The sequence below is a fragment of the Podarcis pityusensis genome, assembly GCF_964106645.2.
Source record: "Podarcis pityusensis genome assembly, chromosome: 8".
Taxonomy (NCBI): domain Eukaryota; kingdom Metazoa; phylum Chordata; class Lepidosauria; order Squamata; family Lacertidae; genus Podarcis; species Podarcis pityusensis.
The window spans coordinates 89,014,078-89,027,958 of NC_138033.1; the positions used below are offsets into that span (position 1 = coordinate 89,014,078).

Here is a 13,881-nt window from a genome sequence, read left to right on the forward strand (position 1 = left end):
AACATAGTATTTATTTATTTTATTTAAAGTGTCCCCAGATTCATTGAAAAAAATCTGGTAACCTTATCTTAACTCCCATCTCATGCTGTGTTGTCAGAACTAGAAAATCTGCTGTACAATAGGACAGGTTGGGGCACAGAAAATAGCTTGGGATCTACCGGGAGATCTCTGGCTGATTTGAAGGAAAGCAGAAACCAATTCCAACTCATTGTGCATAAGCAAAACAACTTTTTCCATCTGAAATAGCTAGCTGAAATGAAAAAAAACTAAGTAGGGGCAAACTTTTGTGTGACAAGGCTGTGAGATCAGTTCAATAATGGTTTCCTCTCAAAAGATTCCAACTTCACACATGCAGGATCACAAGTTTGGAAGGGACCCATAGGTACAATCCAGAGTGAGTTGTTGTCCTAAACACCTGGAAGGTACTAAGTTATGAGGGAAGCCGATCTCCTCTTTACCATAGTAAAAAAGGGAAGTGTAAGCTATTGGCCCAATCAATATGGGGTTAGGTATTTTCTTGCAATCATTAGCCATGTTTCTATCCTCTAATGCTGCAATCCAGAGCTTCAAGAAGCAAAGGCGTTTTACTCACTGCACACCATTCTGGCTGCAAATAAATAAAAATATTTTATTTGAATTGACATTGGGATTCTGTCTTTTGTTAATTCCTCCAAATAACTGAGGATGTATAAGTGCAGTGCAATGATTTCCTTGGTGTGCAATAATATTCACATTAAAGATCCCCCAAAAATGTGTCTCCACCTGTAACATGCAAGTTAATGTATACATACAAATAAGGCCATGGGCAGGCTGAGTAGCGGAGGGGATCTTCAATTCCCCCCAAATGTCATTGGTTTAACTTTCGTGGAAGAAAATAAACCCAAATTCAGATCAGTGCTAGCAAATGACAAAATTTATTTAAGAAAAAAAGTTACCAATCCATTAATATTTCTCAAAACTGATTGTAACGGGTGCAAAAGGCAGAACACTGTTACAGTTTAGAAAAACAACAACAGGTGTTTTGTACACTTTAATATTAAACAGACTTCTAGAGGAAAGGATAAAGAAATCAGCAAATAGGTATTGAAGAATAATCCACCTAAAGACCCTGATTCACTACTGTCTTTTTGAATCGCTCAAGAAGTGAAATATTCTATCTGTTTTGTAGGTGGTCTCGTTTGGCAAAGCCTTGAATTCCTGGACATGGGAGGCGACAGCAACTGTCAAGCGGCTGAGCGACTCTTGCTGGCCTCTACTCAAGGTCTCACTTGGATGAACGGAGAAAAACACTTGATCCATAAGAAGGTATCAACTCAGAAGACTAAAATCTTCTATATATTTTGTAAGTGTTGCTAGAGGAATGTTGAATGCAAGTGGAAGTACTACAGGCTGCTGAGTTGCACACTGTGTGAAAGAGATCTAAAACGAAGCGCTATCATAACACCATTTCTAGTCAAGTTACCAGCTTGCCCTAAAACTTTTTAACTGCTAACAAAACTGCAAAAACCAATTATTACCTAGCTCACATATTCAACACTTGAAAAGGGGTGGAGAGAGCAGGGGGCGGTTACACTGACTGGCACAGCATACATTTGGGCTGCCGCACTTCCACGTATTGAACGAAACAAACCATTGACCTTCTCCTCTCTTGAAAGACACAGTGAAAGCAGAGGACTTCGTATCCCGAAGACTGCACTAGCTCTTGGTGAAGTGTTAAAAATGAAAGCCTTTTTGCATTGTTGCTGTTACCACCACAGGAGGCTTCAACTCAAGATGGTATTTGTTCCAAGTCTCCTCTGAACAAGCAGAGAAACACCCTGCTGCCACTTCACAAACATGGGCCTCATTTCTGGAGATTCAGCTGCCTATGCCGCACTGCTGCTTTCTTCCCGAACAGCTGACAAAATCCGAGAGCTTGCAAAAGGAGCCACTCAGCCCTTAGCCGACTCCAGTCTGGTCTTGTGCCCACTGACTCGTATGGCTGCTCAACTGGTCCTTGGAAGCTAAAGCTACCAGGCAGACGCCATTGCTTTTGGCTTACCCATATGACACAAAATGGATGCTATCCTGTCCATGGGATTTTGCTGTGAAGGAGTAGGATTTTGAGAAGTTAAGTCTTTGTGGTAGATGGCACCATGGGGTTGGCGGCAGAAGAAAGGAATGATGTTATGATGGAGGAGGTAGGGGAACTTTCTGGAACAAAAGCTGGAACCTAGGAAGAAAGAGAGCTGAGTTAAACAGATTAAAACAAAACATTGATGCACTTTCCTCTCAGAGATGTTTGTGTTTTGAAGGTAAAATTTTCAGTGACTTTAAAGGTTTGAAGCCTTGTACTGTTACCAGTGTTGCAAACCTGTGGAGCAGTGGTTCTGACAGAGGAGAGAGAGGGGCAATTGCTTTAAGGTTTTATTACATGTGGCCTGCATCAGGTGAAATCCATCTGACTGGCCTGGGTGACAGCAGACTCTGATTGGCTGGAGGTTATTTATAAAATAATAATAATAATAATAATAATAATAATAATAATAATAATAATAATTTTTATTTATACCCCGCCCTCCCCAGCCAAGGCCGGGCTCAGAGCGGCTTACAAGCAATAATAAAAACAAGATGAATGATTACAACTTAAAAACAAAAATAAAATACATTAAAATAATGGAACATTAAAATATTAAAATGTAGCCTCATCGCAGGAGGAGAAGGAAAAGAAAAAAGGAAGAGAGGGAGGGAGGGAATCAAATTGGCTCCAAGCCAAAGGCCAGGCGGAACAACTCTGTCTTACAGGCCCTGCGGAAAGAAATCAGATCCTGCAGGGCCCTGGTTTCATGAGGCAGAGCGTTCCACCAGGCCGGAGCCAGTGTTGAGAAGGCCCTGGCTCTGGTTGAAGCCAATCTAACTTCCTTAGGGCCTGGGACCACTAGGGTGTTGCTATTTATGGACCTTGAGGCTCTCCGTGGGGCATACTAGGAGAGGCGGTCCCGTAGCTACGAGGGTCCTAGGCCGTGAAGGGCTTTAAAGGTCAAAAGCAGCACCTTAAATCTGACCCTGTACTCCACCGGGAGCCAGTGCAGCTGGAAAAGCACTGGGTGAATATGCTCCCATGGCAGAGAACCCGTGAGGAGCCTCGCTGCACTAAATAAATAAAGTACCAGCTCTGTGTCATTCTAATGAGCATCAGGCACTCAAACGCCAATTTCCAAAGGGGCGTTTGAGTGCCTATGTCATGAGGGTCCCCATGACATCCTTGCTGTGTATGTTCAACAGCTGTGGACCATTCTGGACGAATGCCGTGGACAGGAAGCCAACCTCAGATGGCTGGAAGAGGAAGGTGACCAAAGGATAATTTTGGCAGCCAGAGAATCTACAAAGCTCCTTTTCTACCTCAACATTACTGGAGAGCTTCAAATCATCATGCTAAATAAAACACACTTGCAGTTAATGAAGCTATTCAGAAATGTACTATCAGTCTATGTGCCTTAGGTTCAGAAATTTCACAGTGGCTTGAACACCAATAACATAGGTCCTTTGTGTATGTAATTGCTCAAAATCCCTACAACTATTCTGGAAAGTACTAGCAACTGTCAAATGAGCCATATCTAATGGATGGTGCCAAACAGATGTGGCAGTAAACGCAGCCGGCGTGGAGGGAAGAGGGTGTATTACAGCCACAGAAAACAAGAGCCTAACATGACAGCTTCCTCTCAAGAGTTCAGGGATTAGCAGGACCTTCCAATGGACTAGCTGCACTATTCTTAAGCTCACCAGCAACAGTCATACTGCAGCCAAAGGGTGTCAGGGGCCAACATTTTCCTCCAGGGAAGCCAACAACAGACTGGACAGAAATTGCTTTCGAAACAAGAGCAGCAGCAGCAATAAGCAGAACTACACTTTGTTAATCATTTGAACAATGACTTCTGGTTAAACTTTTTATATTTATAGGGAAAATCACTTGTAATTTCAACTAATTACTTCCATCAGCACTACAGTGGTACCTCGGGTTAAGAAATTAATTCATTCTGGAGGTCTGTTCTTAACCTGAAGCATCACTTTAGCTAATGGGGCCTCCCGCTGCAGCCGCACAATTTCTGTTCTATTCCTGAAGCAAAGTTCTTAACCTGAGGTAGTATTTCTGGGTTAGCTGAGCCTGTAACCTGAAGCGTATGTAACCTGAAGCGTATGTAACCCGAGGTACCACTGTACACTCCTTCTTGTGACAGGATAAAAGATCTAGAATTTCACTTTCAGTAATGCTGCTGCCTACACAAGAGGGTAGATTTCAACTCCCAAATTTGGTTTTCATCCCACTTTTCTTTCCCAAGTAATGAGGATGCACAACTTAAGGCAAGATAGATCAAACTAGAATACTCTTAATTGCACATGCTTATGAGTGAAACTTCTTTCTGATCAGCATAGGAGCTGATAGAGGACACTGACCAATCAACTAAAAATTGATCCTTGCATTATAAATCACCTATCTGGCAAGAAAGATTGAAGGGTGTTCTCTTTAATGACCTATTTGGCCTGATAATGGCATTTTTATTGCCAGTTGGTGAATTCACCAGACTTGTCACTTGCTATTCAACAATGGTCCTAAAGCCAGCTTAAATATCTCTTAACATCTTTCTTTGTACCAGGTGGGTGTGCCACATCTACAACATGGAGATTGGTTCATTTCTTGGAAGTATTATTCAATCTCAGACTTATCATCAGTCCATTTCTGAGCCAATGAAACTCAGGCTGCTAATCCTAACCCCTGGGCAGAAATAGAGGGGCCCCTTGCAGTCTCGGGCTGGTGGTGGGGTCCACCTGTCAGACACCTTCTTGGGGGGCGGGGGGGAGTTGCTGACTGGATCCTATCCGTGGCAGCTTCCACTCGCCCACTGGGGTGCCCCTTGCTCAAACTTCCCCACAACTGGCAATGGAGTCTTGAAGGGCAAGGTGGAAGGACCCCTCTGCTCCGTGCAGACCCTCCAGCAAGGCGGACTGGGGGGGGCTGAGCTGCAAGGCAACATGCAATTTCTGACAAAGTGTCCAAAAGGAAATCCTCCTCATGCCAAGCGGCTGAGGATTTCTGTTTGTCCTTCAGTGCTTGGTTACATTCTGGTTTCCCACTAGGTTGTTGGGAAAATTCACTCTCCATTCAAAACTGATGACTAGGTGACAGAACCCAAGAACCAGCATCCTGAAAACAAGCAACATGCATACAAAGAAAAACCTTAATATGCATATGCACTCTATCTTCTTGGTGACTACAACAGTATTACTCCAAACCAGCTATCACTGTTTTGTGAGTCTCCCTGTTCTCCTTTTCTTTCCTCCACATCCTCCCGATCTTGATTCCTCCTTTTCAAAGTGATAGGTAGAAGATAATACTCAATCAGATTAAATAAAAAAAGTCTAATTATTCTATAATTCCAGAAGAATCATTAGAAGAAGAAGAAGAAGAGTTTGGGTTTGATATCCCGCCTTTCACTCCCTTTAAGGAGTCTCAAAGCGGCTAACATTCTCCTCTCCCTTCCTCCCCCACAACAAACACACTGTGAGGTGAGTGAGGCTGAGAGACTTCTGAGAAGTGTGACTGGCCCAAGGTCACCCAGCAGCTGCATGTGGAGGAGCGGAGACACGAACCCGGTTCCCCAGATTATGAGACTACCGCTCTTAACCACTACACCACACTGGCTCTCAATTCTGTTCCTTCATTTGCTGCTAGAACAGCTCTCCAGGGGTTTAACATTATTTTAGAATTTTCACTTATTTAGGGCTACATGAAACAATCATAATGCAATAGCATAGGGTTGTTTTCCCCATTAACTTTAAATGCAGAAACCATTTTCTTTGGTGGGAGCAGTGGGAATAAACTATTTTGGTGGGGTTTTCTTTTGTAGAGAAGCAGATCACAAAGCAGCATCTACAGTTAACACTTACCTTGGACCTCAGGATTTATCTCCCACTATTCACACCTCTGTCTTCATAAATGGTAATTTCAATCTGCACAGCAGGGCTGTTAAAAAAAATACACTGCAGAAGAGGCATGTGGGTAAAAACATCAAGATAGCGAAGTACTGAATCTTATATTGCCCCACCCCCACTTAAGGGGCGAGAAGGACCTCAGCTCAGTGCTTTGCCTGCAGAAGACACCCGGCTCAGTCCTCAAAGGTCTCCATGGGAATGTCCCCTGCCTCAAAGCCTGGAGAGCTGCTGCCAGCCAGTGCAGACAATGCTGTGCTAGATGGGCCAATGAGTCTGACTCAGCCAAATTCTTTCTTTCCAAATGTTATACTATTAATGAACTAGCATAAACCCTTTCCCACCCCCACTTTGAATTCTGGAGGAGAGATGCCAACACGCTGCTCCTTACTGGCAAAGGCGGCTGCAAAGCACTTTACTGCCCTCCCAATGAGAGCCCGTGTTGCCTGTGCCCTTGTCAGAAGCAAAATCTACAGAATGGGGGGAAAGACTTCTTGGAAGGCTCTTTTTGCTATAGCTGATAAGCAACACTCAGAAGGAAGCTTGTTCCCTACCTCCAAGGATCCCCAACCAGTACTCTTTGACACCTGTTAAGAAGAGTCCAGGCAAACCGGCCTGTAAGCCTGAAGCTTCCTGGTGTGTCAACATAACAGGCCTCACATAGCAAACTACAATTCTGCAGAAACTGAAGCAAGAGATGCTTCTCTTCTGCTTGGAGCAGCCTCCCAAACCAGCACTGATGGAAAGGTTCTATCTGCCAGCTTCACCCCATGTGCTATCAAGCGAAAACTCAACGGAAGTAGCAATCATTACGTATGAAGTGATTTCCACACCTAAGAAAGGGATTTGTTCCATTCATATCCCACCCTTTCATCCAAGCTTCTTTCCCCACTCCCCCCACAACAACTCTGTTAAGACCAAGACTGAGTGACTGGCACAAGGTTACCTAGTGAGCTTTTTGGCTGAGTGAGGAGCACGAATCTCTCAAGTCCTAGGCCAGCACTAATTGTGAAGATAGCTAAGGGGCTGTGCTTACACAACAAAGGCTAAAACAAGATTTGCTCAAAAGCTGGAGTAAAATACTAATTTGATCCCAGCAGGATTTGTTTGTTTAATGGCCAAAGGCTGTTTTATTGGTTCACAAAGGCACAAACAGATATGAGAGCTACCAGAGCACAAAAGGTTAGGAAGCCACAGAAAAAGATACAACTCTGAGCCCTCTCTCAATGGGGTCCGTCAGGAGGATGCCCTGTGGGGCATAGATCTTCTCATTCTGTTCCTGAATGTACTTGGCAATCTTCTTCAGAACCTTGGGGAAAGAAGAGACAAACGTTCCTGTAGCATTTGCATCCAATCTGCTTCCCAAAACTATGTTTGCAAAACCATGTTTAAAGTAGTAAAGTCCTTTTACAAGCGCCTGTAGGAAATGTTATTTCGGGGGGGGGGCACTAGGGGCGCATCGGAAGATGGCTGACAATAACATCTCTCCGACCCACACGAGGTAATTAAGAGGCTGTGATGGGAGTAAACAGCCTCCCGGCCCCCCCAAGTGTGTGTGGGGGACTGCCCTTGCCTGCTGTGCCCTATACCACCCCCGAATTTGAGGGCAAGCACCCTTAACTCTTACCAGAAAGTGAGAGCAAAGTTTATTCCTGGGGACAGAATGGTGCCACTGGCCTTCATTGCTGCAAGAGACTAACGTGCCTGTTTTTGTGGAATTACTTTCTGCCATTGACAACTCCAGTTTGCCCATGTTGCACCCTGCCCTTTCCAGAGGTCACAGTAACTCAATGTACCTTTTCATAATGTGTTTCCATGCACAAGAATATAGTGTAGGCAGTCAAGCAGGCCAGGCACCCTTCAAGGTAAGATTGGCTCCCAAGCTTCTCTGCTTCTGCATAAAGATTGTTTAGAGTTCGCACTGTTTCTTCAAACTGCTGCCTGTCGACCTGAAAAAGGCATCACATTTAGCAGAAGGCATTCAACCTGGTTCACTTAGCAAAATCCAATGCATATATGGTTTTCTGTGCAGTGATAGCTAAGTAACAGGTAAACCTTTGTTTCTAGAGGTGAATGTTTTCCAGTGGAGACGTCAGCTTATATACAGGCCCAAACAGCATTCTTTAAAAAGTATTTGCATGCAGTATACAGTGGTACCTCAGGTTAAGTACTTAATTCGTTCTGGAGGTCCGTTCTTAACCTGAAACTGTTCTTAACCTGAAGCACCACTTTAGCTAATGGGGCCTCCTGCTGCTGCTGCGCCGCCAGAGCACGATTTCTGTTCTTATCCTGAAGCAAAGTTATTAACCTGAAGCACTATTTCTGGGTTAGCGGAGTGTGTAACCTGAAGCGTATGTAACCCGAGGTATCACTGTACTAATTGGCAGGCCTGTGCAGCGGGGAGGGGCAGCCAGCTATACTTGCTCTGGCGACTGGAGGGCTAAGCTGACCTGGGGCCCCTACCATGAGCCTGCCGGACTTACACTGTCATGTGAAGAACACCCCATGTCTCCCAGCCGACTGGAGACTCCCACAACAGGCCTCAGACAATCTCTGCACAGGTCCACTAAAAGGCTTGGAAAATGAATTTCTTTCAAATCCATTTTGGATACAAACCAACTAACAAAACAAAATTAAAGAAGCACTGAATTCAAATGGCAGTAGGGGCAGTGATCTCACTGTGGAAGACAATGGCTTCATTATTATCACCACCATTAAGGATGACAGCATCAAAACTGGACTAAGTCGCTGTCTCCTTTTGTTTAACTTCTGAGCTGGTACCATTTGGCGTTTAGTTGCAGGAAGCCAAGGCTCAGGCTGCAATCTGTCACACGCTTATTTGTAAGTATCCCCATTTCAACTCAGCCAAACTTTCAAGGAAATGTGCATAGGATTAAGCTATTGGGTCGCCTTGGGCAAGATGCTCTTGCAGTTTAAGACGACGCCTTGGATTCTTGTGAGGTTAAAACACTGTTGTAAGTTTCTGGAGGAAAGACAGTACAGTAGTACCTTGGTTTTTGAACAGCTTAGTTCCCAAACGTTCTGGCTCCAGAACACAGCAAACCCGGAAATGACTGTTTTGATTTGCGAACTATTTTTGGAAGCCAAACGTCTGACAGGGTTTCCGTGGCTTCCTAATCAGAAGCCGCACTTTGGTTTTCAAACGTTTTGAAAGTTGAACAGACTTCCGGAACAGATTCCGTTTGACTTCTGAGATACAACTGTATACATGTAGTAAGTTAAGAGCCCCTGTTCAAGTCTCACCTAACTAAGCTCATTGAAGGTGATGCCCTTGCCGTGTCACTGCTCTATGACCACACCCTCAACTCTTCAAGATCAGGACAATACAGTGGTACCTCTGGATGCGAACGGGATCCATTCCGGAGCCCTGTTCACATCCTGAAGCGAATGCAACCTGCGTCTGCATGTGCACGGGTTGCGATTCGCCGCTTCCGCGCATGACGTCATTTAGAGAGTCTGCGCATGCGGCGAAACCCGGAAGTAACACACTTCGTTACTTCCGGGTCGCCGCCGAGCGTAACCTGAAAATGCTCAACCTGAAGCACATTTAACTTGAGGTATGACTGTACTGTTGGAATAGACTACAATGTCCACTGTGTTGAGAAGAAAAAGCCACTTTGAGGTTAATGTGATGGGGGCCGGGGACGACCATTGGGTGGTCTTCCAGAGTTGCGCCTTCACCCTTTCACTTTCCCCTGCTTGCTTGCTTCAGTTTGGAATATGTGATGGGTGATCATCTAAACCAGGCATAGGCAAACTCGGCCCTCCAGATGTTTTGGGACTACAAATCCCATCATCCCTAGCTAGCAGGACCAGTGGTCAGGGATGATGGGAGTTGTAGTCCCAAAACATCTGGTCTAGCAGGGAGTTGTATTCTTTATTTTCCATTGCTGAAACTTCAAGTTTCATCCCCATGCACTATTTTGCTAAGTTAACCTTAAGCATGCAGGCTTTTAGGCAACTCTCCAAATGCAGAATGTGAACCAACATCCAAGAATACAAACAGAATCCAATGAGAAGATACGACGTCACTGTTGCATTAGGCACACTAAGTAACCTAGAGAACTTCCACATACATAACGTGACTCAAGAACAACTCAGCTGCTTTTAACTGCCTGGGCTTGAGTGTGCAGCTGGATCTACAAGTTCAGCAAAACTTATACACAGGAAGTGACAATCAATAGAGAAAACACAAAGATGTTCATGATCTTGGGTTTTCACTAGATAGCCCAAGTTTATTTTGATACTAGAAACTTACAGCCCATGAAAGGTTGGTCTCTAGTAATTGCAAATAAAAGGCAAATACAGTGGACACTCGGGTTGCAAATGTAATCTGTGCGGGAATCACGTTCGCAACCGGCAGCGCTGCATCTGCACACGCGCAGGTCGCGATTCGGCACTTCTGCGCATGCTCAAAGCGCAATTTAGCATGTGCCGAAACCCGGAAGTAACCCGTTCCGGTACTCCCGGGTTCGGCGCGGTGCACAACTCAAAATCACACAACCCGAAGTATCTATAACCCGAGGTATGACTGTATAATGACACTTAGTTCTTGAGCAAAGGAATTGGCAATTGAAAGCCAGCGGCAAAACTGGACTACAAGGGTTTTTCACAGAGCACTTCATATAGCGCTTATTTCCAAGGATATAACCCTTTATCACACACTTCAGGCACCTCCTTCTATACTGAGCCACAGCCTTTTTAATACCTTCCCCGCCCAGTAACAGAAATGTAAACTGTCACCAGGATAAGGACATAAGGAGTTTATGCCCTCAGCCATGCACAATCACTTGGACTTTGCACACATCTGTAGCTGACGTGCATTGAGGGATAACATAAATAAAAGAAATGTTGATTTCACACTAGTACTTATTTACATATGGTTACAATTATCTATCTATCTATCTATCTCTCCTGCCTTTCAGGATACAATCGTTCCAAACTAGTTTACAAGTAAAATTAAAACAAAAATTTAAAAATCAAAAGAAAAAAGGGACTAGGATCCTCTCCACAGGAAAGCTGATGGTAGATCACCCTGGTCCTGAGATAGGACTTTGCCTGTCTGACTCCCTCTCTCTCTTGGAATCCTTCCAAAAAGAGCAGAAAAAGATTCAGCAGGAGCAAATGTGGGCACAGGCAGCAGCGCTGACCCTTTCACCCACACTTAATTTAAAATCTGGTCCCTGTTTGCCAGCCAGAACTTTAGAAAGCAAACAAAAACAGTAAGGCAGATTGCCACCCCTCCAAAGACCATACACAGCTGATATCCTAGACTCTGACCGGGAATTGGTGGGTCCAATTTGAGGCATTTTTTTAAAAAAATGAAGTGTGTAGTTAATGGGTGTGTAAAAATACTTCTGTGTTTCAAACAAGAATAAGAATGCTTTTTAGGACTCCCAAAGGAAGGGAAAATTAGTTTTCCTAGCTTTTAATATTGCTGCTTTTTCTTTGTATATTTTCATCAAAACTTCAAAACCTAAGTTTGTATTGGTTGCTTTTAGCTGCTGTGCATCTTTAATTTTATAAATTTGAATGTTCCAGTTTTTATATTATTACTTAAACTGGAATCATGAACATTACTGTGGAAAAGTCACCCTTTCTATCAATTTTGGATATGTCAACTTGGGTGTAACCCAACTCTCCCCCACTTGTGTCAGACTGCAAGGGACGACGAAAGCACGGAGCCCTTACTCGATTCTCCAATTCTGGAGGAAACTTGGTCTGGAACTGGCATTTGGTGCCACTGCTGTAGTCCCGCTGGACAAAGACCTTGCTGGCAACAGGTGGCTGCTGCGGCCTCATCTCGCAACTCGAACTGGCCAGTCTAGAGGTGGGAGGAAAGAGAACATACACAGGGCTGGTGAGGGGGCTCCTCATCAAGACAGGCACCCACTTTCCTTCCACAGCCTTTCAGCCTCCATCAAATTCCAGCCAGATCAGTCATTCCTTCCCTTCACCCCCCTCTTAACCTTTGCCTCTGCTCAAATTCCAGCTGGTCTCCCACTCCAAACTGCCACCCAGGGGTGCTCTTTAGGGAGTGAAGTCTCACCGACTGTGTTTCACAGGATCTGCCCCTTATTCATCAGGAGCACTTGCATGTGACCAACTCACTGGTTCCGTACACAGGGTGACCATTGTGATGAACAATGGGCCCATGTACTTGTCCTACATACCGGAGGTACCAATCCCTTAGTTCAAAAAAGGACAGACACTTGATCTGTGTGGCAACAAGGTTAAAGTTACTGTGACTTCAAGCAGCCGTGGTAATTATCTTCATGCAGATTGCTGTTTTGCAATCTAATACACAGAAGGACAGGCCTTTAAGCCTCCCTGGGACCTACACCAATTCTCCAAGGCCGTTTCCCTCTGAAAACTAACTCAAGTTACACCCCAACGCCCTCATTTCATGCTATCCGGGAGGGCAACCCATCACACCTCCCTCTCTAAAAAACCATGTCTTTTTAAGGAACACACACCCCGGACATGGAAGGTGTGTTTTTTGTTCGCCACACTGTTTTTGTAGCACTGTTTCCCCTTCCTTTTTCAAAACTAATGCCACCCTAGTTTATCCTTTGGGCCTGCAGAGTCCCCTGGAGTCGCCTTCGCACCCGCCCAGCCTCGGACTGGGGAGGGGCTCTTCCCAGGGCCGTCGAGTCCACCCCCGCCCGAAGCGGCCCTGGCAAGAGCCCCTCCCGAGGCCGAGGGGGCCGCGCCTCGGAGGAGTCTCCCCGGGGGGGCTAGATGACCCCTGGGGTCTCCGCCGCCAATTCCACCCCCCATCCCGCCCAGCCCCTCCCGCTCCTCTCTCACGGGCAGAGCCGGAGCCCCTCCGCCGCCACGGCCAGCTCCCGTCGCGCGCCCAACGCCCTCACTTACGGCTGCCGTAAAGCCATCTCCCCGCGGTCACGACGGAGCCCGAGCCGGGCCGGAAAGCGGCGGGCCGCGCTGCGCCATAGAGAGACGCAAAGGCGAGATGGGCCCGTCCGGCTGGCGGGATGAGGCGCTTGCGGGTTCGCTCTGGAGGAGGCGCGCCTACTCGCGAGCAAGTCCCATCGCGCGGCACGCGCTGCTTCCCCTTCGCTCTTCTTCTAGCTCTAGCAACCGTGTGAACATCTGCTTGTGGGCTGCGCTGGTCTAATGATTAAATATATTAAACCGTTTAATTGCGTCTCTGAATTGTGTGTCTTAAAAGAATATTGAGCAGACTCTGCTCCTTCCTTGGAGCAGGGCTTGGAGGGCCACCTGACTCGGGGGTCGGGCTGGATGACCCCTGGCCGCCGCAGCCCCGCCACATCTGGCGGGCACCAGGTTGGCGGAGACAGGAGGGACCTGGGCTGCCTTTCCGGCAGGAGACGGACAGCGCGAGCCGAAGCGGGTCTACTCGGAAGTAAGCCCTGTAGACTTACTGCTGGGTCCTCTAACTTACCTGGCAAACTGAACGCAGCTGGGCGCCCTTCCGAGTCTGGGGCGTGGCTACGATCCCTCTGCAACAGAGCTGTCCTTTGGGAAAGAAATGCAAAATGTAACAAGACAGCATAAAACAAGAATGTTACATGTGTGGAGGTAAGCGAAGGCGGGAAACTATGTTCCTGATCATAGCTGTCAACGTTTCCCTTTTTTAAAAGAGAAATTCCCTTATCCCGAATGGGATTCCTTGCAAGAAAAGGGAAAGTTGACAGCTATGTTCCTGATGCAAGTGCTAAAATAAAAAAACTTATGACAAGTTAATACTGTAATGACGACTAATAATTTAATAATTAGCAATTCAATAATGACAAATAAGATTAATAATAAGAGGAGCAGTTGTTAATGATTTATACTGATGACAATGTGCCTGCCCTTCTAAAACGTTCCCCTTGAGATACAGTGTCGGGGTAACAGCAAACTACTCCA

At 45.7% G+C, this 13,881-nt stretch overlaps 1 protein-coding gene across 5 annotated transcripts; it reads right to left on the bottom strand.

Annotated features, from left to right (window-relative positions):
• Window positions 1–895: 895 nt before the first annotated feature.
• Window positions 896–12,947, bottom strand: GOLGA7 (golgin A7). Of its 5 annotated transcripts, none has more exons than XM_081016472.1 (6): window positions 12,865–12,947; window positions 11,680–11,812; window positions 7,764–7,916; window positions 7,175–7,276; window positions 5,926–5,988; window positions 896–2,212 (listed from the first exon to the last, which is right to left on the bottom strand). In XM_081016472.1, the coding sequence occupies exons 1-5, from the start codon at window positions 12,879–12,881 to the stop codon at window positions 5,941–5,943; spliced, it is 453 nt and encodes a 150-aa protein (XP_080872598.1). In that variant the 5' UTR covers window positions 12,882–12,947; the 3' UTR covers window positions 896–2,212; window positions 5,926–5,940. The 5 variants fall into 5 exon arrangements, with proteins under 5 accessions (XP_080872598.1, XP_080872599.1, XP_080872602.1 ...); XM_081016473.1 differs by having other exon boundaries at window positions 12,799–12,871; XM_081016476.1 differs by lacking the exon at window positions 12,865–12,947 and adding an exon at window positions 12,799–12,844 and having other exon boundaries at window positions 11,680–11,803.
• Window positions 12,948–13,881: the final 934 nt, after the last annotated feature.

Excerpts from the sequence above, each read along its gene's own strand:
- GOLGA7 (XM_081016472.1), bottom strand. Across the intron at positions 7,917-11,679 it reads CTCCAGAATTGGAGAATCGA|GTCGACAGGCAGCAGTTTGA; the intron begins GTAAGGGCTCCG and ends TGCCTTTTTCAG. Across the intron at positions 5,989-7,174 it reads TTGAGAGAGGGCTCAGAGTT|ATTGAAATTACCATTTATGA; the intron begins GTATCTTTTTCT and ends CCTGCTGTGCAG.